We start from the raw sequence: 26,456 nt of genomic DNA, 5'->3' as shown, positions 1-26,456 counted from the left end.
GGATATCATGACTAAAGAGTTTAGTTAGCTATTCACGTACCGTTGGCGCTTCGAGCCATAGATCCATAAGGTCCCCTTGGTAGCTTGGATACAAATCGAGAGTTAGTTTTTGGGTCAGTTTGAAATGTTCAAATTGACAAGAGGGAGTTCGATTATATATGATATAATTGAACTAGTTAATTATATATGATATATATAACTTTATGTATGAGATACATTAATTTGGATGAAATTGGATATAAATATGATTTATATCTAGTGGAGAAAAATACTATAACTAATATATGATATTAATTTATATGTTATGAATATGATGAGATCACATTCATTGGACGGTTAAAAGGGAAATGAGACTTCTCTTCTATTTTAATAACGGATGAGTGAGTTGAAAAATGACTTTGATATGCATAAATAGCTCACGGTGTGTTAAGCATGAGATGTGCGGACATTATGTTAAAGAGTGTGTCATCGCTTAGAAAATCAGTGCCTATACGATAGTGTCTGCACGATCGCTTACCTATACGATATTGCTAAGCGATCGTTTACCGATTACACCCTTGCACATTATTTACTAAACGATCGTTTACCTTTTCCTAAGCGATTGTTTAGTTCCCGATATTTACTAAACGATCGTATAGACGATCGCTTAGTTTTTCCTACACGATCGTTTAGATGATCGCTTACCCTTTTCCTACACGATCATTTACCTTTTCCTACACAATCGTATACTTCACCTAAATGATCAAGCATCTTGTCTATACGATAGACGAGCTCATCTCCCACTTGCTTGATCGTTGTGTACGATTTCTCTTTCTCCTCCCCTCTACCGAATCCGAACAAAGCCCACACTTTGGATTCTCACTCCAAAAATACTGAGGGCTCTGAGTGGTGGTGTCATCTCCGTTTTCTTCTATTTGTGTGAAGACTCTTCGAGGCAGACGATTGGGTTTTAGATTTTCTGTGAAGAAGAAGTCTTCAACTGGTATGATCTCTTGATCTCTTTAGCATTATGAATGGATTTTAGTATGTTTGAATGTACATGTGGTAATTCTGTCACAATGAATTGGAAAGATCCGTTTCTGCTCGTAGGTAATCTTGAATAAGAGTTCCTTCAGTACAAACATGTCCAATCACTAACATTACTAAAGCATCTCTTAACCAAGAGTTCCATGAGCGCGTTCGGATCGCTCCAATTTCAAAGTGATCAAAATACACCATATACATTCAAACATACAGTTATGCAAATAAACAGTAATTAACGGCATGCTTTGAACAAAAATTAACAAGGAAGAGAATTCTCATACCAGTTGAAGATGCTCTTCAAACTACAAAACTCAACGTAGTGAAAGACCTCTACCCGATCAACCAATGCCTAACAGATGCGTCGACTACAGCAGCATGAACAACCGCAAACTCAAAAACACAACAGGGACGACACCACCAGAGAAGAGCCCCGGGTATTCTCGGAGTGAGAACCTAAAGCATGGACTTTGGCGAGTTTGGTAGAGGTAGGAGAAAGAATAGATCGTGTAGTCGATAAGCAAGTGGGAGAGAAAATAAATCTATTGCATAGCAAGATGCTTAACGCTTAGAAGAAACTACACGATCGCGTAGATTTTACTGAACGATCGCTTAGGAAAAGGTAGGTGACCATTTAACAAACATGACACACTACACGATCATTTAGGAAAGCTAACCAATCATTTAGGACTTAGTGTGCGATTATTTAGGCACTAGTTAAGCGATCGTTTAGGCGCGAGGTATGCGATCATTTAGGCACTGAGCGACTATTGTATAAGCTCTCGACTTTAAGCAATCATTTACGTTTTCACACCAACGAAACCTTCCGACCTTTTTTCTTTCGACCTTTTCAAAATGAAACAAATTTCATTTTTTATTCATCGGTTACAATAACCGATGTTGTTCCCCACTAACGCACGTCCGAGAGAGATTTTAAGCTAATTATCATATAATTAACCAATTAAATTAATAATAAATATAATCATATTATATTTTTACCCTATAGTTTGATATCACATGTCTACTATAATAATTTCTCCTTTACTTGAAATAAATCATATTTATATCTAATTTCCTCCAAAATAATGTATCTCATACATTTAGCCAATTATAGCATATATAATTAACTAGTTCAATTATATCATATATAATCGAACTTCCTCTTGTCAATTTAAATATTTCAAATTAACCCAAACACTGATTCTCGACTTTATCCAAGCTACCCAAGGGATCTAATGGACTTGTAGCTCGAAGCTCCAATGGTCCGTGAATAGTTGACTAAACTCTTTAGCCAAGAGATCCACCATCCGTTAACTGTCAGGCATTCCACTAAAGATCAACAGCTGAACTCTTCTTACCACAGATATATTTCTGTGTTCATCGAATATAACCAATCATAAGTACGATGACCCTTCACAGATGCTCGTAAGTACAGTTGGGCCAAATTACCATAATGCCCCTATAGTTACATCTTTCTTCTTAAGTACCACTGATTTCTCTAATGAATAATACAACATAGTCCAACTACGTGTGAACACCTCTCGAGTCAAGAGAAGATGTGTGGTGCCACATCGTTCAAGCCCTGGAATCAGACCTTAAGAGAGTTATCTATCTACTTACTCCTGCCTCAGGGAAAAAGTGAATTCCATCTTATGTAGTTGAGTTCTCAACTCTTAAATCAGACGAATCACCAAAGGGTAGGTTTGAATCGGCGACTTGGCCACTCGCACCCATACAAATCAAAGAACTGCTCTTAATGGTAGGAGATCCCAACTCACTCAGGATTGAGGTCATGTTACCTATGGTCATCCTAATGAAGTGAAGTCTCTGTCATGAACGGTGTTATATAACGAGACGTTAACACTTCGTGGTCAGGTCTTATACAAACTCTTTGTATAGGACGGCCCTACTCGAATGTCCTCAAATCGAATGATCAGGATCGGACCATTTGTGACAAGTCACAACACTTGTGACCATTCCACAAAGTGGGCTGCATCTGTAGCATTACCAGGATAAGGTTTCCCTCCTATATCCATATACTACAGACCATTTTGGTTATCACTCACGACATGATCCACTTGTATGTCCCCACATACATGCTTGAGTCACATACAAATAACCAGGGATTTTATGTTTATTGGTTTGTGGTAAAGAAAATAAAACATACAAATGAGCAAAATACAAGATGTGAAGTAAAATATCATATATTATATAAAACAAGCATTCGTACAAACTATTTACAAACTACAGGACACGAGACTTTAGGGCATCAACCCCAACAATTACATCCTCTATCATGGTAAAGCAGACATAACATGAGGATGAATAATGTATTTCTTCAGAAAAATGGATCATTATCTCTTATGACAATGAAGACGACATTAGCATTTGACTCAGAGCCCTTTGGTATACCTGTTATATTAGGACAATATCTTTTCATGTGTCTAGATTGTTCACATTCCCAGTAGATCTTTTTATGCATAACTCTTTCTTCTTCTTACAATTTCTAGCTACCAATATTAAATCCTTTTGTGAAGTATGTCCCTCTAGTCTTCAGTCTTCTTCCCTCTAACAAAAGTTTACTAATAGCCTTAGCAAAATCTAAATTTTTCTTATCGTACATCAAGATTGGCTTCACGTGTTCATAAGAAGGTGGAAGTGATAGGATGAGTCAAGGGGGGTTTTGGCTCACCTTAGGAGCATCTCCCTTTGGATGGTGTTTACATGGGTTAATATTAAGGTGAATGAATAATGTATTTATAGTAAGTGGGAGAGAGATGTGCGTCAACATGTCCTACGGTCTCCTTCATTAGTTTGCATCGTGGGATCTTCTTGCACGGCCTTGAGGCGCCCTGGGAGTGTCCTTCTTTAAATGGTTGGTGCATTAGGAAAATATTAAAGCAAACTCCAGAAATGGATAAGATCACTTTAGTTTTCGCCCCAATCGGTTTTTTCCTTCGGTTGGCTCATTGGGGCAGGACTCTAGAGTCTAAAATGGAGGGTCACACATACAAGAAATTGTTGGATTTTATGTCCTAAAACTCATAGTTTGTAAATTAATAAATATATTCTGTTTTGTTTTTCGATAAATTTGTTATTGAAATTGTAATCTTGAATCCAATAAACTAAGGTCCTGAGGCTATTTAATGTAGTTTGAACTTTATGTAGTGACATAAAGGTAGATCAAGTTCAAATATATAGCCAAAATGGTCTATAGTATATGAATAAGGTTGGGCGCCTTATTCTGGGGACACTATGTATGCGGCCCACTTTGTAGTTAGTACAAACGATGTGATCCTAAATCGTTCATATAGAGATATGTGAATGGAGGCATCCTATGTAAAGAGTTTACAAAAGACTGAACCATGAAATAGTCACTTTTTACGTTCTAAATACCGTTTTATGTATAAAACTGACTATTTCGTTAATTGATGACCTAGGTAACTTAATCTTAATCCTAAGCTAACTATGAACTCCTGTTCACTCAGAATTATCCTTAGATCTGCATAGGTGAGGGTAGCTCAATATCGCTGGCCCAATAAGCCTTCTATTTCAGGGGTAAGATCGGGTGGATAGCTGGGAACATAGGGTGCAAGACGAAATTCACTCCTACCCGTTATAGGGACAGTAGATAAGTTGCTCCCTTTAGTACTGAATCCAGGTCTTGAAGGGGCCCCACCCTCTCCTTGGCCCGAGAGGGATTCGGTTTATAGGTTAGACCTTAAACCAATTGTTCATTAGAGGATTAGTGAAACTTAAGGAACAAGATGTAGTTTTGGGGGTAAAACAGTTTTTATGACCCAGCCGAGATTACGAACAACCTGTGAAGGATTAACTTACTAATCATGCTTATATCAAATGGACACAAATATATCTATAGTGAGGGGAGTGCAACTACGAGACTTTAGTGTAATGACCCGTTAGTTAACGAATGTTGATTAGCTTCATCTAAAGAGTTTAGCTAGCTAATCTCGGATCATTGGAGCCCATGATCTATAGGTCCATTAGGTTCCCCTACTAGCTCATATGGAATAAACTTAGAACAGTATGATAGAATAATTCGAATTTTTCAAATTAGGTAGAGAGAGAAACCGACAAGTATATGTGATATAGTGGTCGGGTTTTTCAGCTTATAAATATAGCTTTAATATTTAAATGTGATTTAAATATCAAGAATATGAATATGTTCATATTCGGAAGCTTGAAAATAATGGAAATGGGCAAAGTTGTAAGAAGTCAAAGAGTTGTTTTTTGACTTTGAAAAGTCAAACTTTGACTAACCTTATATTCAAATGTGATTTGAATTTCGGAAAAATGAATGCGGATTCATGCTCGGGAGATCAAAATTAGTTACACGGATAAAATCATAAAAAGTCAAAATGTTGACTTTTTGCTCAAATTTTGACTTTGACCAAATGACTATTTTGCCCTTTGACTATAGTTAATGGGAAAATCCAAACTTTTGTTGGATAATTCCACTAACAAAATAGTGGGCTAGGTGTTGGCTTATAGTGGAGATATTAAGCCCACTAAGTGAGTGGATTCTAGATGTTGCGTTTTTGTGAAGTTTTTTCATGCAATTGTTGCATGCCTTTTTTCTATAAATTGGGTTTTTCAATTTAGTTAAAAGACTTTTTCCATTTTGAAAATTAGTTTTTTGATATTTGGGTTGGAAAATTACAACTTTGTGAAAAACAAAGGAAACACCTAAACCTACTCAAAATTCCATTCCTTATTTTCATCTCTTTTCTCTCTCTCGGTTCTCTTCATCCACTGGGTCCCACAACTTGATTCTGAATCCAGAGGATAGTAGGTCAACTCTAGTGGTAGTCCAAAAGAGTTTGGGTTGAGATTCAACGAGGAGAAGTGACTTTCGGGAGCTTCAAAGGTAGCATCTCTACACTTTTAATTCATTATTTTTCCTTCAATTGCATGCTATTTTCCTTTAATTTAGAAGCAATTAGAGTGTAATTAGGTCCCAATTCCGCTGCGTATGTCTCGTATTCCATCAGAAATTGTCTAACAAGTTAATAACTTCTTGATCAAATCAAAGAATGACTAGTAATTATAGGAATAAGAGTTATTCTAGTGTAATGATTTGTTGAAATTGTCTCAATACAATGAAGAGGTGACTGACCACCCTTCAATAACTTTTATCCTAAATCACTGAAGTATTATTGCAAAATTAAATGTTAAATGGGGTTTATTAAAATTTTGCTAAAATCGATTGGATTTTCTAAGAGTTATGCTAAAATTTAATGTAGATCAATTTGTTTATTTCAGCAATATGTTAAGTACATTTTATCAAATGTTTGCCTCTATTTTTGTAACCGAAATTAATTATACAACTTGGAAAATTCGCTTAAAACTATTTTCTAAAGGATCTCATACCGAGAGTTCCATGAGCGGGTTTAGATCGCTCCGATTTCACAGTAACCGAAACACAAACGATATACATTCAACACATACAGTTATGCATATAAACATCATTATCGGCATGCTCAGAATACAATAATTAACAAGGAAAGGGTTCATACCTAATGAAGACACTCTTCAAACGTTTAAACCCTAAGTAGCTGAAAACCTCCCACCGTCTACCAGCACCCGGCAAGTATGTCGACTGCAACATCATGATCAGAACGTACACGAACAATGCAGTGGGGACGACACCACCACAAGAGAAACCCGGGTATCCTTGGTGTCAAAAACCCAAAGAGTAGGCTTTGGTGAGTTTGGTAGAGGACGGAGAAGAAGACCTGTCTCTTATACACATCTAGATGTGTATAAGAGACAGGTCTACCGCAGGGACGACACCACCACAAGAGAAATCCGGGTATCCTTGGTGTCAAAAACCCAAAGAGTAAGCTTTGGTGAGTTTGGTAGAGGACGGAGAAGAATGCGTTGTGTAGATGATAAGCAAGTGGGAGATGAAACTCTGCTATCGTATAACGAAAATGCTTATCGTATAGTAGAGCTACACGATCGTGTATGAAAGACTGAACGATCGTTTAGGAAAAACGTATATGATCGTTTAGTGAAAACGTGAGGCAGACGATGGTTTAGACTGACGAGCTTCTATCGTATCGGCTCTCTCGATCACTTTCACGAATTCTTTTAGGCATAGACGATAATACCATAACCATCGCAGCCCACTTCCCATGTCCGAACGTGGATAAATCTGTTAATTATCAAACAATTAATTTAATTAATAAATATAATCATATTATATTTATATCCTATAGTTTGATATCATATATCTACTATAGTATTTTCTCCTCTACTTGATATAAATCATCTAATTTCCTCCAAAATAATGTATCTCATACATTTAGCCAATTATATCATATATAATTGAACTTTCTCTTGTCAATTTGAACATTTCAAATTAACCCAAACACTAGTTCTCAACTTTATCCAAGCTACCCAGATGACCTAATGAACCTGTGGCTTGAAGGTCCAACAGTACGTGAATAGCTGACTAAACTCTTTAGCCACGAGATCCATCATCTGTTAACTGTTAGTGATTCCACTAAAGACCAACAACTGAACTCTTCTTACCACAGATATATTTCTGTGTCCATTGGATATAACCAATCATGAGTACGATGATCCTTCACAAATGTTCGTAAGTACAACTGGGTTAATTTACCATTTTGCCCCTTTGGTTACATCTCACTCCTTAAGTACCACTGAATCCTCTAATGAACAATATAACATAGTTCAACTATGTGTGAATACCTCTCGGGCTAAGAGAAGGTGTGTAATGCCACATCGTTCAAGCCCTGGAATCAACCCTTAAGGGAGCTATCTATCTACTTACCCCTACCTCAGGGAAGGAGTGAATTCCATCTTGTGTAGCTGAGTTCCCAACTCCCAAATCAGACGAATCCCCAAAATGGTAGGTTTGAATCGACGACCTGTCCACTTGCACCCATACAAATCAAAGGACCACCCTCAATGGCAAGAGTTCTCAACTAACTCAGGATTGAGGTCATGTTACCTATAGTCATCCTAGTGAAGTGAAGTCTCTATCATGAACAGTGTTATATAATGAGACATTAACACTTCGTGGTCAGGTCTTATACAAACTCTTTGTATAGGACGACCCTGCTCGCATGTCCCCAACACGAATGATTAGGATCAGGCCATTTGTGACAAGTCACAACACTTGTGACCATTCTACAAAGAGGGTCGCGTCCATAGCATTACCAAGATAAGGTTTTCCTCCTTTATCCATATACTACAGACCATTTTTTGTTATCACTCAAGACATAATCCACTTGTATGTCACCACATACATGCTTGAGTCACATATAGATAACCAGGGATTTTATGTTTATTGGTTTGTGGTAAAGCAAATAAAACAAATAATCGAGCAAAACACAAGATGTGAAGTAAATATCATATATTAACATCACAAGTGTTCGTATATACTATTTACAAACTATAGGACACGAGACTTTAGGGCATCAACCCCAACATTTTCGTGGTTGATGACCTACTTTTCATCTTGACTGAGGAATGTCCTTTAGTCCTAAATCCTAATGCGACATGAAGTGTTCATGATGAACATGAAAAGTGGAGGAAAGCCAATGGTAAGGCCGAGTTTACGTTTGGCAAGCATACCTGGTGCATTAGCTAAAAGATTTGAGAGAATGATCACTGCACTTCAGATTATGCAATCAGTGTAAGAATTTTTTGGGCAAGAGTCCTCACAATTCAAGGTGAATGGGGTTGATTTTGACGAATCAGTAATGTCAGCACCCTATATGAACTCCAGTCCACATTGAATGTCAAGGGACTAAGAGAGGAAGTAAATGTTGACAACTCTAATGAAGTTTATCAAAGAGGTTCAACCTCAGAGGTAAAACTTGGAGTTTATAATAAGAAGTTTGAAGCTGATCTCACTCCTCTTCTTATAAGAAAGAAATCCAATGACAGTAAATTTGATTTGCTTTTTTTGAAACGTGCTTAGTAGAGAATGATGACTCTACCTAGATAATTGATTTAAGGGCCATTAATCACGTCTGTTCTTCCACTTTGGGTTTTTAATACCTAGAGACAATTGGAAGCTGAAGTAATGACTCTTCAAGTCGATACTGAATAGGTCGTTTTAGTTGTTGGCATAGGCAGGCTAAAGTTAATTTTGGACAATAAACAATATATATTATTAGATGACGTATATGTTGTTTCTAATTTCAAAAGGAATTTAATCACTATTTTTGTTTTATTGAACAAAAGTATTCTCTTTCCTTTTCAGCAAATAAAGTGATTATTTTCAAGAATGGCATAGGCATAGGCTTTGCTTCAATGGAAAGTAACTTATATGTACTAAGGTCGTTAGTTACAAAGGTTGTTCTAAATACTGAAATGTTCAAAACGATAACAATTACCAAAAGACCAAGAATTTCTTCTAAAGAAAATGTCCACCTTTGGCATCTAAGATTAGGTCACATTAATTTCAATAGGATTGAGAGATTTATAAAAATTGAACTTCTAAATGATTTAGAAGAAAACTCTCTACATGTATGTGAGTCATGCCTTGAAGGCAAAATGATAAAACGACTTTTTACTGGAAAAGATTATAGAGCCAAAGAGACCTTGGAGCTTATACATTTGGATCTCTATGGTTCGATGAATGTAAAAGCAAGAGGAAGGTATGATTATTTCATCTCTTTTATAGATGATTATTCAAGATATGAGTATCTTTACCTAATGCAATACAAGTCTGAAGCCCTTGAAGAGTTCAAGGAGTATAAGACTGAGGTTGAAAACTTGTTAAATAAAAAGATAAAAACACTTCGATTCGATCGTGGTGGAGAATATATAGACTTAAAATTTCAGAATTATATGATAGAACATGGAATAACGTCCCAACTCTCAGCCCCTAGTACACCTCAACAGATTGGTGTATCAGATAAGAGAAACAAAACCCTATTAGACATGGTTCGGTCTATGATGAGCTATGCTCTTCTTCCTTACTCGTTTTGGAGATATGTAATGAAAAACTATTGTTTATATTTTGAACAATGTTCCCTTAAAGAGTGTTTCTAAAATACCTTATGTACTTTGAAGAGGTCGTAAAGATAGTTTACGCCACTTCGGGATTTGGGGATGTCCGACACATGTGCTAATGACAAATCCCAAAAATGTAAACTCGTTAAAAAATATGTCTGTTTATAAGCTACCCTAAGGAAATGAGGGGTGGGTACTTCTTTGATCCAAATGAGGTATTTGTATCGACAAATGATACCTTTTTGGAAGAAGACCACACGAGGGACCACAAATCACAAAGCAAAATAGTGTTAACTGAAATTTCTAATGAGACTACTGATACTTCAACAAGGGTTATTGAAGAGGTTAGTACATCAACAAGAGTTGTTGATGTTGGTTCACTTAGTCAATCTCATCCATCTCAAGAGTTGAGATTGTCTCGATGTAGTGGAAGGGTCATGAATCCACCTGTTCGCTACATGGGTTTAAAAAGAAGGCCAAAACATCATACCTAACTATGGGATTGAGGATCCATTGTCTTACAAGAAAGCAATGGAAGATGTTGACAATGATGAATGGATTAAAGCCATGAATCAATAAATGGAGTCTATGCACTTCAATTATGTCTCGAAGCTTGTAGATCAATCTGATGGGGTAAAATCTATAGGTTACAAATGGATCTACAAGAGAAAAATAGGTGTAGATGGAAAGGTATAGAGCTTTAAAGCTAGACTAGTGGCAAAGGGTTATACCCAAATTTACAGAGTGGACTATGAGAAAACTTTCTCACCCGTTGTCATGTTAAAGTCTATTAGAATTCTCTTGTCCATTGCCACATATTATGGTTATGAGATATAAAAAATGGACGTCAAAACTACATTTTTTAATGGTAATCTTGAAGAAAGCATCTGCATGAATCAAACAGAGGGATTCATTGAGCAAGGTCAAGAGCAAAAAGTTTGCAAGCTTAGCTGTCTATTTATGGATTGAAACAAGTATCTCGATCTTTGAATATAAGATTTGATACTGCGAACACATCTTATGACTTTGATCAAAATGTTGATGAACCTTGTGTTTACAAGAAAATCATCAATAGTTAGTAGTTTTTCTTGTGTTGTATGCGAAAGAGTATGATACTCTGTGTGGAAAAGATCGGTACCCCAATTTTATCTTATAGAACATACGAACAAACAGAAGACCGAAACATAAACATTTGTTTTAATTAAGCAATTACACATATATTGAAGAGGAAGAAGAGATCAAGATCACTTACCCTTGAAGACCAAAATTCTTCACATTCCTCTCGAAGTCACAAACTCTTCGAATTCGCTTCGAACTCACAAACAACTTTATATATATATAAAAAAAACAATGAATCTCCAAATCTCAGATACTACCACACGAAAACCTCAGATTCTCTAAAAGTAGAAGATGGGAGTTTTGTGGGCTTCAAAATCAATTTGGAAGGGATGAAGATATCAATTCTTCTTAGGGAGCAATTCACAAAATCATAGAAAAAAAATTCTTTTCAGTGTTATATTAGAGTGTTAGGAGAAGATGAAAATTTTCTGCCCCTCCCGCTTCCACATCAATGAGAAAATACTAGGGGCGGAGGGAGTTTTCAAATAACTCCTTCCCTAATAACTTTATTATTTAATTGAAAAATAATTAATTTAATTAATTTAATATACATATATTGTAGGAACAAAAAAAAAGGGAACCATGAGCAAAAATGGGATCGTCCCAGATACCATTCTTTTAGAGAAAGTAATTTTTATAGAATAGACAAGTAGATTATGCAATTATAAAAATTAATTACAACATGCTTAGATAAACAAAAGATAGAGTTTCATAAATCCTTACCTTTAAAGACAGATCTTCAAGAATCCTTCGAACTGGAAACGGGCACTACCACGATGGCGACCTTGGTATTCTCATGTAGAGAACCCAAGAGTGGTAGGCTCTGGCTATTTTGGAATAAGAGAAGGGATTGAGAGAAGAGAGGAGGATGAAGAGTTGTGATTGTACTCTAAGAAAAACTCCACACAGAACATTTTTGTCTTTTCTCTCCAGCCTCAAAATAAAACTCAGAGAATCTCTCCTTTTCCAAGCCAAATATTATCCATCACCCACTAACGTGGGTGGAGAGAAAAAATGGGAGGGAGTTAATTTAAATTAAAAAAAAATATTTAGTATGTGTGTATATATATATATATATATAATAACTAACTTAACATATAATATATATATTAAATTATATGTTATATCATATATAACATGTAACATATAGTTTTAATATTGTATCATATACATCCAACGGTACATGAATAATTTAATCAAACCCTTTAATTAAATTATTCATCATCTGTTAACTTTCGAGCACTCCACTAAAGACCAACAGTTGTATTCTTCGTACTACATATATATTTTTGTGTCTATTGGATATAACCAATCAACAGTATGATGATCCTTCACAAATTGCTCATAAGTACAGCTTGGCCAAAAATACCGTTTTGCCCCTGTAGTTACATCTAACTCCTTAAGTACCACAGACCCCTCTAATGAATAATAAATCATAGTCCAACTATGACTAAACCCCTCTCGAGCCAAGAGAGGGTGTGGCGCCACATTGTTCAAGCCCCAGAATCAGTCTTTAAGGGAGCAATTTATCTACTTACCCTCAACCTCGGGGAAGAAATGAATTCCTTCTTGTGTAGTTGTGTTTCTAGCTTCCCAATCAGACGAATCCTTAAAATGGTAAGCTTATTGATTCGACGATCTGGACACTCTCATCCATACAAATCAAAGGACTGCCCTCATAGGCAGAAGTTCATAACTCACTTAGGATTCAGGTTATGTTACCTATGGTCATCGTGGTAAAATGTAAATCTCTATTATGAACGATGTTATATAATGAAACTAAACATTTTGTGGACCGATCTTATACAAACTTCTGTGTATAGAATATCTCCACTCATATATACATGAATGATCAAGATCAAATCATTTGTAGTACTTTACAACAATTGTAACACTTACAAAATAGGTCATACTCGTAGTGTCACCAGGATAAAGTACCCAACCTTATCCATTTACTACAGACCATTTAGGTTATCACTTAAACATGATCCACCCATATTTCTCTACATACATGTTTAAGCTACAAGATAACCCTAGATGTTAGTTTATTGGTTTGTGGTTAATGCAACTAAAACATGATCCACCCATATTCCTCTACATACATGTTCCCCACACGAATGATTAGGATCAGACCATCTGTGGCAAGTCACAACACTTGTAACTAATCCACAAAGCGGGCCGCATCCATAGCGTTACCAGAATAAGGTTTCCCTCCTATATTTATATACTACAGACCATTTTGGTTATCACTTAAGACATAATGCACTTGTAGGTCTTCACATATATGCTTAAGTTACATAATGACAACCAGGGATTTTAGTTTATTGGTTTGTGGTAAAGCAAATAAAACATCCAATGTTAAAAGAAAATAAGCGAAGAAAATATCATATATTATACATCACAAGCCTTTGTTCAAAATTGTGTTTACAAACTACAGGACACGAGAGTTTAGGGCATCATCCCTAACACCCCTCTCGAGCTAGGAAAGGGTGTAGTACCACATTGTTCAAACCCCAGAATCAGCCCTTAAGGGAGCAATTTATCTACTTACCCTAACCTCAGTGAAGGAGTGAATTTCTTCTTGTGTAGCTGTGTTCCCAATTCCCCAATTAGGCGAATTCCCAAAATGGGAGGCTTATTGAGTCGACGATCTGACCACTCTCACCCATAAAAATCAAAGGACTACCCTCATAGGAAGGAGTTCACAACTCACTTAGGATTCAGGTCATGTTACCTATGGTCATCCTAGTGAAACATAAGTCTCTATTATGAACGACATTATATAATGAGACTAAACATTTTATGGTCTAGTCTTATACAAACTTCTTTGAATAGAATATTCCCACTCACATATCTATACATGAATGATCAAGTTCAGATCATTTGTAGTACTTTACAATAGTTATAACACTAGCAAAGCCGGTCATACTCGTAGTGTCACCAGGATAAAGTATTCAACCTTATCCAGTTACTACTGACCATTTAAGTTATAACTTAAACATGATCCATCGTATTTCTCTACATACATGTTTGAGCTACAAGATAACCCTAGATGTTAGTTTATTGGTTTGTAATTAATGCAACTAAAAAAATGGAATAAAATATCATATTTTTTATTAAATAAGTAATGTGTTTGTACAAAACATTTATATAGGACCCAACGGGATTTAAGGCTATAATGATTGGTTAAGTAAATACTAAGTTATCTTGTTTTAAATATAATAACTAAGGTAGACCTATTATTAGTTTATTTTTATTTCTTATAATTTGTATTTTTAAATAATTGTTTAAAATGATATATATTGCTTGTAAACATTTAAATATTAAGGGAAATAGCTTTATTTTTTTAAAAAATCAATATGGTGTTCTTCTTCTTCTTCTTCTTCATTTTTTTTTTAAATTAATGCATTTTTATTAGGTGAGAAAGAATAGATATATAAAATAAAGCTTAGTTTTTTAAAAGATGAAATTAAATATTAAAAAAAATTAAAAAAAAGAGTATTTGATTTAAGGAAAATCTAAAAACTGGTAAGAAACTAATGTTGAAATAGATGTGAAATGAACGTGTGTTTAGAAGTGATTTTAACAGATGTTATCTCCATCTGTTTTGTCAAATATAAAAAAGGAAAATTATTTCAAATAGTAAAACTGTTAAAATTATTTATAAGATATAGTAAAATTTTAGAACTATCAATGATAGACGCTGATAGACACCAATAGACTTCTGTTAGTGTCTACCAGTGTCTGCCCTTGATAATTCTAAAATTTTGCTATATTTTGTAAATATTTTGATTCATTTTTTAATATTTAAAAACAGTCCTATAAAAACAGTTAAGATTTTTTATAATCATTTCTATCTCTTCCAAAAGCATCCTCCAACACACTCTTAACTTTTAAAAGCATTCGTAAAAAGTGATTAACAAAAACATATAAATTTATCGATATAAATAATATTTACGAATTTAATTTTTAAAAATCAAATAGAGACCTAGAATTTTGGAGGGTAGATAGGATGTGTTCGAAGAAAAGATAGAATTAAATTAGTGGGCACAAATGGGGTCTAAAATTGTGTAGTAAAGATGACAAGTGTGAGGTCCTCTTGCTTTCATCTTGTTGTGTGAATAAATAACATTATTATTATTTGAATATGTAGATGGAAAAATAATTACGTATCTTAGTGATGATAGAGTGACAATTAATGCACCAAAGATCCATACTTTTCTCTTCCATTTGAACCTAATTAAGGTGGTAGCGATGGTGGTAGTTGCTGGTCTCCCCCACCCAAATTGACACCACTGTCACCCAACATTTATTTCTCTCTTTTCTCTACACAACATATATTTTACATACCTACTTACACTTGTAATTAATAATCTCATTTATATTCTCTACCGAGGGATGATACTATTTCGAGTCTCGTTTTATATTCATGAACAGAATTTAGATGTTGTTTAGCCCGTACTTTTCTTTATACAATCCAAACTGTTATATTCTTCGATAAAATTTTGTTATGTGATAGTTTTCTTTCTGTTTAAATTTGAATCGTTCTGTATTTTTAGGATTTAATATTCCGATTTAGCAGTTGATGACTCCGATATTCCCCTCTATCCCTTGTAACCAAACCAACATAGATCTTTTCAACATGTTTTGTTCTCACTTTTCTTCTCAGCATGCTTTGTGTTTCAAGCTAAGCACGCTTAATTATGAAGTTCTTATGATTTAGTAATTGAAAAGGAAGGTACACCTTGTTGACATAAATAATGACTTTCAATTATTTTACGTATTTCTTAACCATATTTTTATACCTTTAGCATCCCTCTTATTCTGATATGATTTTGGTATGTTCGTATACCCCTCTTAAACTAGGGTGTTACACTACATGGGATGTTTGTATGACATTAGGTTGCACTTAATCATTGTCATTACTTTTAGTCTTCGTTTGGTAATTATTTGGTTTTTGAAAATTGAGCCGATGAACACTTTTTCTATCTCTAAATTTCTTGTTTGGTCATCTACTTTTTATTAATTTTTTAAAAAAACTAAGCCAAATTTTGAAAACAAAGAAAAAGTGGTTTTTTTTTAAAAAAAAGTTGTTTTTGTTTTTGAAATTTGACTAAGAATTCAAATCTTATAATAAAAAAAATATACAAATTATTATAAGAAATTGAAAATAATCTGTAAAAAGCCAACAGAGTTTTCAAAGCTCTGTGTACTTTCACAAATTTGTTAGGTCCGCTTTTTAATATGTATTTTCAATTAGTTTTTTTTCTCCAAAAAAAAGGCCGGGATTTTATTAGAATCCATATGGTTTTTCTTTAATAAAATCAAATAAAGAAAAAAAAAGAGATAAATACATAATGGAAACATATATTGTTATTATAAACTTAACTGTCATAATAGAAGCTCAAGTACCGAACGGTAATCAGATCGTTTTTCGTTTTTCGTTTTATTAGCCGTTTTCCCCCCTAAAATTCTAATGCATTTTTTAAATATTTTATTAAATGGAAAGAAAATAGATATAGATGGGCCAATTCTTTTTATATATAGTTTTTCTTAACAAACTTATTATCAAATGATGTCATTTTTCGTTTTTTCTTAAATAAACTCTTTTTTTAGTTCATTTTCTGAAATAAACTTATGTAATACTATTTCTTGTACACATGCCTTTTCTTTTTAAACAAAACATTATTGAAATTTTAGTTTTTTGTAACATTTATTTAAAATGGTAGAATGTTATGACATATCTTGAAATAGAGCTTTCTTTCTATTGTTAGTGTGTAAGAATATAAATATTAGCGGGTACGAGATAGTACGAGCACTAGTCAAGTTGAGCTACGTTCTTTTTGGTGAGATGTTATTGGTTTCAATCATTATTTAAATAGATGGTAAGCACATATTCCTTTCTAACGGATGCGTATATTAATTGCAATATTAAAGGCAACATTTCCCTATTATTTCAACTCAAATTTTGGTTAAAAGGAAAAAATGTCTTATATGAATTCCCTCAACTATAATTGACATATATTCTTTCTTTTGAAATCGATTCATCTCTTTATCTATTTCCTATATTAAGAAAAGAAAGACCACAAATTCGCCCATCAAGTTTTTCTTTAAATACTCGACATTGAATAATACAAGTGTTTTTTTCTCTCTAAATTTTCATTTTCTTTGTAATTTTTTTAAAAAAAATATCTTGAAACAAAAAAAATATGTATATATATATCATACTACCAAATTCTTCACTTTTATTTTTAACAAAATTTCTCGTTAGATTCAAATCATCTGGGGTAAACGCATATTTAAAATAATGAATTTAGATGTGAATCAGATAATTAATCATAAAGAATAGGTTAAAAACCACTTTAACTCCATGAGCTTTCCGAATAGTAACAATTTAGTCTCTAAACTTTTAAGAATAACGACTAGGTCCTTACACTTCAAATCTATTAACAATTTAGTCCTATTTAAAGCTCTATCAACTTTGCCATCTTCCTTCATGGATATATATATATATATATATATTTTCATTAACCAAATGTTTCCTTACCAAACTCTGGCAAAGATTTGAAGAGTTCAACTACTTTCCTTGCATGAATTTAGTTTCCCAACGATCGTATGTCGAGTTCTAGTAGAAAAAGAGAAAAAAAAAAAAAAAAATGGAGATAAGAAGATCCATTCCTTAAGTCTTTACAATTTGTCAATATTTTGTTAATTTTCTTCAAATCTTGATCATAAGTGGTCAAAGCTAGCATACGACAATTGTTATTAAAGGAAGGATCGGATTGTTGCCGATTTTAAAGTACGGATACCAAATCGTTACGTTTAAAAGTTTCGAGACTAAATTGTTACTTTTATAAAAATTGGGAAAAATTAATTTTTAATTTAAAGAATAAAATAATTGATTTTTAGCAAAGTTGAAAAATACTAAAATAGATTATTTTAGAATTGAGGATCTAAAAAACCAATTTTACAAATTTGGGAGTGCTACTGCAATACGATTGACTGAATTTATTATAAGTGAAACTAAAACATGTTGTGTGGCATGTCATACCGTTTGTTAAGTAACATGTTTTGTATCTCACAAATTCTATACGAAAATTCTATTAGTAACCATCAGATATGTGATTCCAATTTCCAAATTCTAATTGTACTAAAAAAAAATTGCAAAAATTTAGTTAGAAGAACATTTAGAATATGAAACAATCTTTCAAACATACTATTGATGTCTTATTTTCTTCTTCTTCTTCTTATTATTTTATGTGTGTGAAGATTATTGATGCTTTAATGAGAATTATATAATTTATTTATTAATAACAAAGACGCTATATGTTTCATTTTTATAGCCTATTTATTTAAAGCCTATTCTATAACGACTTTCTTTTTTCTTTTCTTTTCTTTTAAAAAAATTGTTTGTATAAAATAAATGTTATACAAATAATATAAAAAATATTAGTAAACATAAAATTTTATCATTGATTATAGTCAAAATGTATATAGTTCAATTGACATAATACTTGTATTATCAATCTCGAGATCATAAGTTTGATTCCCCTACCTTGTATTTGATCTAATACCATTGCATATATATATATATATATAACCTATTCTATAACGACTTTTTTTTTTTTTTTAAAAAAAAAAAAAACTTTGTTGTATAAAATAAATGTTATACAAATAATATAATATATACTCATATAAAATAGTAGCAAACATCAAATTTTATTATTGATTATAGTCAAAATGAACATAGTTCAATTGACATAGTATTTGTACTATCAATCTCGAGATCAAAAGTTTGATTCTCCTACCTCGTATTTGATCTAGTCCCGTTGCGCATATATATATATATATATATATATATATATATTTAAAGCCCATTCTATAACGACTTTCTTTTTTCTTTTTCTTTCTTTTTTTTTTTTTTAAAAAAAACTTGTTTGTTATAAAATAAATGTTATACAAATAATATTATATATACTCATATAAACAATATTAGCAAACATCAAATTTTATTATTGATTATAGTAAAAATGAATATAGTTCAACTAACATAGTACTTGTACTATCAATATCGAGATCAGAAGTTTGATTCTCCCACCTCGTATTTGATCTAATAACATTGCAATATATATATATATATATATATATATATATATAATTTCGTTAATAAATAAATTTTAAATTTTCAAATGACATTAGTATTTATCCAATTTTTTTCTTTTTCTTTTTTTGTTTGGTAAGTATAGAGGATATTTACAAATTTGAAATCATATATACAGTCATGTTATGATTATTTATTGTAGAAATATTATTAAATCATACTGGAAGTTTTACTCTTGTATTTCTTATTTTACTCTATATATTATCGATTATATACCATCAATTAAACATAGTTATAAGAGAATATATATGTAAAACACATCTCCTAAAAAAAAAAAGAGAGAGGGAGTAAAATAAGAAACTACAAGAGTAAAACTTCCAGTATGATTTAATAATATTTCTACAATAAATAATCATAACATGACTGTATATATGATTTCAAATTTGTAAATATCCTCTATACTTACCAAACAAAAAAAGAAAAAGAAAAAATTGGATAAATACTAATGTCATTTGAAAATTTAAAATTTATTTATTAACGAAATTATTCATGTCACTTAAACATTGAAATACTATCTATACCGAATTTATCAAAATGAATATAGCAAAAATAAACGTAGGATATTTTAATTATTAGATTTTATAAAGCGTAAGAATGTTTGAAATAATGTATAACTATCATAAGAAAATAAATAAGAACAAATTATTGATCAAATGAAAAACTAGAGAATATAATGTATACATCATTGTCAAGAACCTATCTCCTTAGGGGTCCCATTTTTACATGAATATTATTTTAAAGTTATTCTTCACGTCTTAGTCAAAATTTAAAGGAACAAAAATAACTTCGTGAATTATAAGATAGGCAGAAATATAAATATAAAAAAGTTTAAACTATGATGTTAACATCTTACTCTTTGGTTGATTAATTAAAAAATAATTTCATAATAATGAAAAATTAGTCAAAATTAATTTAATTTTTTTTAATTAGTTAAGAAATGTTAACATTATGACTATATTTAGTGAAAAAAAAAAATAAAAATTAAGGTTAAGAGAGTAAATCTTGAAGCATAGTAATCCAATGAAAAAAATTCAAAATTCGAAATTTAATGATAAAAATATGTATTGGGATTAAATGAAAATTAAATTTAAAATTGAAAGACAAAAATGTTATATTTTAAAATTTAGAAATGGAGTGAAAACTAGACCTAAAATTAAGATTGAAAAAGAATAAAAGCTAATTGAAAAAACAAATAACCTGAAAAAATGGAAACAGAAAAAATAAAATAGAAAATAAAAACTTAGGTTTCATTTTTTAAAACAAGAAAATATGATGAATATTGTTCACTTAATGATAAAAATATGTAACATATTCTGAAAGTTTGAATAAATTAAAACTATAAATAACGAATTGAAAATTTATAATAAACTGAAATTATAACCACAAACCATAACAGCTAAACTTTATTTCCTCAAAAACAACAAAACGTTAATTAAACCTTACAATATCTATTAATATAATTAGTTGAGTTCAAAAATGAAATTCTCACTTAATTTTATTTACATGATTATAAAACAAAAAATCGAACAACTTTTTTATAAAAGAAGAAAAGAAAAAAACTAGAAATTAAATGATTCTCAAACCATAATAAATGTGTGTATACATATCTCTTTAAATTTTAAGTTCTAAAATTAAAAAAAAAAAATCTAAAATCAATAAAATTATCAGCCAACAAATTACATTGAAATAAACTTAAATATAACTTAGTTAATATATATATAATTGACCAAAGAATTAAAAATTTAAACTCAATCACCTAAAAATGATTTGTTTTCGAATATAGAAAAATGAACAAACTTATTTACAAATATAGTAAATATATCACTGATAAAAATAGATATTTATTAATGTCTATCATTGAAACTAATAGATATCTATTGGTGTCTATCAATATCTATCATTGATATTTTGCCTTGTTGTACTTTGAAATTTTTTTTGTCACAAAGAGTAAATATTTTTATTGATATTATTAACTTAAATTAGACTCTACCTAATATTATTTTATTGTCTATATTTTTAGTGTTTGTAATATGGCTTGGTGGGTTGGTGTGTTTTGTTATGGTAGTTTTAAAATATATATATACAAAAAATATATTAAAATACTATAAAGAAAAACAGTAAAGTAGGTGGATTAATTAATAGGATAAAAGTTTATTTCAGTAATAATTAATGGCACGAATTTCAGATAGAATTTATGATAAATTCAATGTACTTTTCGGTGTGACTTAATGTTACTTGTCCAGCTTAAGTCTACTATGGTGTAAATGCAAATATCAAATATAATTGCTAAGGCACAAATTACAAGTAGAAATTAATTTATATGTAGGAATAAAAAAAAGTTATTACTAGAATTCATTTGCATATTAAATGAAACCAATATAGCTATAATAAAATTTGTAGAAGCTGATCGATGAGTTAATAAGAATTATTTAGATAATTATTTGGTTTTAAATTATTAAGGTGGGTCATATTTTTTTTAGTCTTTTTTTTTTTAAATTAAGTTTATTTCTTTTTCATTTCTTATAATGATTTGTATCTTTAGTATGTACAATGATTGAATTCTTTAACTAAATTTTAAAAACAAAAATAAGTTTTTAAAAACTACTTTTTTAGGTCCCGTTTGGTAACCATGTTGTTTTTTGTTTTTTTTTTTTTTCAAATTAAAGTTATGGAGACTACTTTTATCTCTAAATTTCTTTCTTTGTTATTTACTTTTCACCAATGGTTTAAAAATCAAGACAAATTTTGAGAACTAAAAAAAGTAGCTTTCAAATAGTTGTTTTTGTATTTGGAATTTGAATAAGAATTCAACCATTGTACTTGAAAAATGCAAACTAAATGTAAGAAATGTGGATGAAATAAGTTTAATTTCTAAAAACAAAAATAAAAAAAAAACAAAATGGTTACTAAACGGAGACTTAGTTTTTAAATTTTGGATTAATTTTTTAAATCATTGGTAAAAAGTAGATAAGGAAGTTATTTGAAGATAGAAGTAATTTGGGCTTAATTTTTAAAAACAAAAACAAAAATAAAAACTCAAATAGTTACCGAAGAGGGATTTAAAAATTTTACTTGTAAAAACTATTTCTACTTACGAGTTTATTTTTGTTAGTTTACATTTTAGGGATATTACCAGAATCAAAATCAAAATTTGAAATTTAAAAAACAAGTAGTTCTTAAAAATTGATATTTTGATTTTGAATTTGATGTAGATTAATTTAAATGTTATCTTAAGGGAAATGAAGATTTAATGAAACTATGAAAAAGAAACACAGTATTAAATAATTAAAAACTAAAAATCAAATAGTTATCTTAAAAAATATGCTGTGAATTAATCATTGAATATGTGAATGAAAGATGGCTAATAATAATTTTAAGTTCTTAAGTATTCAAAAATAAGATATATAAATTGTTGGTGTAGTCATGATATCACCTTATGTTACTTTATTTTTGTTAATTTATAATGTTATATACCTAAGATTATATAGTGGTTTGATATCTTTTCAAAAAGAAAAAGGAAAAAATGTGATTTGATATATGTCATATCTACCATAATTTAAATGTTGTGTCGAGAAATTATTTCAAATGGTAAAACTATTGAAAATATTTACAAGATATAATAAAATTTTAGAACTATCAATGATAGACGTTGATAGACATTGATAGACACGTAATAGACACTGATAGAAATCTATCGGTGCCTATCAACGTCTATCATTGATAGTTCTAAAATTTTACTATATTTTGTAAATATTTTGGTTCATTTATCTATATTTAAAAACAACCCCTACAAAAAGTAAAAATATCTTAAAAAATGGAGAAAAAACCTCTAAAAATGTAAACACAAGAACAACAAAATAAGAGAAAATGTATAATTCTTGGACAACTATTATTAAAAGAACTTTGTTTCTTAGCACAAGATTTCTAGGTTTGAATTCACATTTTAAGTGTTTAGAAAAGTATTTCTAAGTTTAAAAAAAGTATTTTTACGTATTTAGAAAATTAATCCAAATAAATCTTAAATATTTTTTTAATATTAACCTTTTATTTTAAGTATTTAAAAAAATATTTCTAAATTAAAAAAAAAGTATTTTTAAGTATTTAGAAAATTAATCCAAATAAACCCTAAATGTTTTTTTTAATACTAACCTTTTACATGGTTAAAAAAAAATAATTGTAAGTTAAAAAAAAGAATATTTTTAAATCGTTGGAAGAATAAGTCAAATAGGCCCTAAATGAAAATAATGTTTAAGTAGCTTCTAAATGAAAATAATGTTTAACTAGCTATCTTTTTAATATATTTTTTTTCTTGAATTCAAGATTTGTTTAGGAAGAGATCTAACTATCGGCTTAATTTACATTGATAATAATTATTTTCTCCATCAAATAGAGAAATTTTTAGTATTATTTTAATACATGCTACTCCCATTCATAATAATAGATGTACCTCATATATCAAATTTATTATTATTATTATTATTATTAGACCTATATATCAAACTTAGAGAAAGAGTGAGATCACTTTATTGAGTTTAGTCCCAAAAAAAAAGAAAGAAAAAAACAGAGAAAGAGACAGAAAAAAGAAAAGAATAAATGATTGAAATATCACCCTTGACCAGCATGCAATATTAGTTCAACATATTAATTAATTATCACTTACCAAATATCTTGAATAATCAGATCATCATCATGAACAACTGATTTAAATATATTTTCTGAAGAATAATTTAAAACTCACAAATCCCGAAAGAAGAACGTAAGAGAGACTTTTAATCCATGTGTTTCTTTTGTTTTCACGCCACCTTTTTGGGGACCGTCATCTTTCCATTTGTGCCGTAGTTTTTAGCATGAAAATCCGAGAACAAGGCCAGAAGTGAGGAGTAAAATACGACATTAAAGCACCATCCCCAAACACCAGCACATCCCGGCCCCTTATGTGTGACGTGAAAGTATAGCATCAAAGCCAACACCACAAAGCTAAATTGAAACTGCACAATTTGACACTCCGTCACAATCCTCTTCCACCGTGGCCGAACCCCAAGTGCACACGACAAGTAATACGTGTACATGAGCACATGAACCGAGGAGTTCGTTACTAAAACCAACGGGAACAACGACTGTGAGGAATGAAGCCATAAGTAACACATAATCACCACCGTTGCGTGGTGGTACACATGGAGGAACGTCAGTCGTTTGATCGACCCGCTTAAGATGATCAAGAACGTGTCGATGAACTCCACGATCTTCGAGAGGTAGAATATGTAAGCCCAAAAGAAAAGGGGCCCACGTGGAGGAGTTTTGGGTGGAAGGCAAAGAATGTAGTGGAGGTGAGGCGCGTGGGAGAAAGTGGAGAGAGTGCATCCAAGGGCCATTGTGAAGGAGAGAGCGAGGAGGATAAGGTTATGAACGGCGGAGATTCGTTTGAGAATGGTGGGAGGGAGGAGAGGGAGAGAGAGGTTGGAGAGGAGGAAGGTAAGGGAGAGGTAAGAGAGAACTGTGAGAGTGAGGAAAAGTGGGGAAGAGCCTAAGGTTTCGCCTTGAGACCATGAGAAATTGACGATTTTGGGGTGGTTTACAAGCCAGTAATAGATGCTATCGATGATATTTAGATTCATTTTTGAACCACGCGCCGTCGTTACTCAACCAAAAGTGACGATGATAATAGTAGTAGTGGAGAAAGAAATGGGAAAAAGAGAAGGGGGTATAAATTGGAAGAGGGAAATGAATGAATGTGTATGCTAATGTCTATGTGGTTGGTCCTATTTCATAGCTGGAAAGATGTCAGCGTTTTGTATTGGGCAGCACAATATTTATAAGCCATATGTAGAGGAAAACACAAGCCTTTCTTCAATCTTCACTACTACAAATGGAGTACTCTTTTCTCTTGGAATTAGTGAAAAGAGATGGGCACTTTCATGGCTATCATTAAGAAGAAAGAGAGAAAGAGAGAAGAGATAAAAGGCTACTGTCATTGTAGAATGGGGAAACTCACCACTTACTTTCTTCTCATCTACCCTTTTAATTATATCCATTTAATGTTTTCTCTCAAAATAGCATTTCTTTTTTCCATCTAAGTCATCTCATTGGGATGAAAGTGTGTCACTTTGAGATTTGTTGAACACTCAATGTTTCTATGTGAAAATAGGAATAGTTATGGGTTATTTGGGAAAGAGTGATATGATTAGACACATGTTATTACTAGAGATGGTAGTGTCATTTGATTTTGAGATCTTTGGAGTGAATATGTTTTCTACATAGGGTATAGTGAACTTAAAGTTCCACATAATAGCGTGATATGATTGTCTATCAGGAAGCATAAGTTTCCATGACTGACTTTTAATTACAACTAAAAAAATTTTAGTATATGTTTGTCTAACAAAGCACCGAACCAAAGAAGACATTGTGGGATAATAGGACATCAACTATCCTCTTGTCATTAGGGGCGGATCAAAGATTGGTGTGGAATACGTTAAATTATTAATTTAGTTTAAACTTCTAAATTCATATTTATATTGTCCTTAAACTTTAAAAAGTATATTAGGTTAGTGAAATTTAAATTGATGTTCTTTCTAGATTCATAACTTATAATTTTATATCTTATGGGATTGTTTGGGGGCCCATGAGATGATATATCCTCACATCCTATATTATCTCAATGTTTGGAGGTCCATTATCCTATCTCATCGATTTTAATTGTTTGTGAGCCTATTTTTGGAACATGTTTTGTATCTCATCGTCATTTTCCTTCTATATATTGTATATCATCTCAATGCTTGAACGTACTCGATCATACTTAATCGTTCATACTCAATCAGAACTTTTTAAAAATCAGAACTCTCCAGACATCAAAAGATAATTGTATTGGATAACACTTTTAGGGATAATAATTAAGTATATATAAATATTTTAAAAGAATTACAAATATTGCAAAATCTATTAGTGATAGATTCTTACTAGTGATATGATCTATCAATAATAGACTCTTACTAGCAACATGGTCTATCTAATAAACTTTGAAAGCATAACCTAAATTGTACAATGTCAACAAATTCTTTGATATTGTGCTATATATGAAAATACTTTTGGGCCTGATTGCTATGTTTGTAATTAGTCCAAAAGTTTTGACATATATTCAAAATTT

At 31.4% G+C, this 26,456-nt stretch overlaps 1 protein-coding gene across 1 annotated transcript; it reads right to left on the bottom strand.

Annotated features, from left to right (window-relative positions):
• Nucleotides 1–23,890: 23,890 nt before the first annotated feature.
• LOC120077132 (elongation of fatty acids protein 3-like) lies at nt 23,891–25,230 on the bottom strand. Its single transcript, XM_039031032.1, has one exon. The coding sequence runs from the start codon at nt 24,928–24,930 to the stop codon at nt 24,109–24,111; it is 822 nt and encodes a 273-aa protein (XP_038886960.1). The 5' UTR covers nt 24,931–25,230; the 3' UTR covers nt 23,891–24,108.
• Nucleotides 25,231–26,456: the final 1,226 nt, after the last annotated feature.

The sequence above is a fragment of the Benincasa hispida genome, chromosome 5 (genome assembly GCF_009727055.1).
Source record: "Benincasa hispida cultivar B227 chromosome 5, ASM972705v1, whole genome shotgun sequence".
Classification (NCBI taxonomy): Eukaryota; Viridiplantae; Streptophyta; class Magnoliopsida; order Cucurbitales; family Cucurbitaceae; genus Benincasa; species Benincasa hispida.
This window is presented reverse-complemented; position numbering and strand designations above follow the sequence as displayed.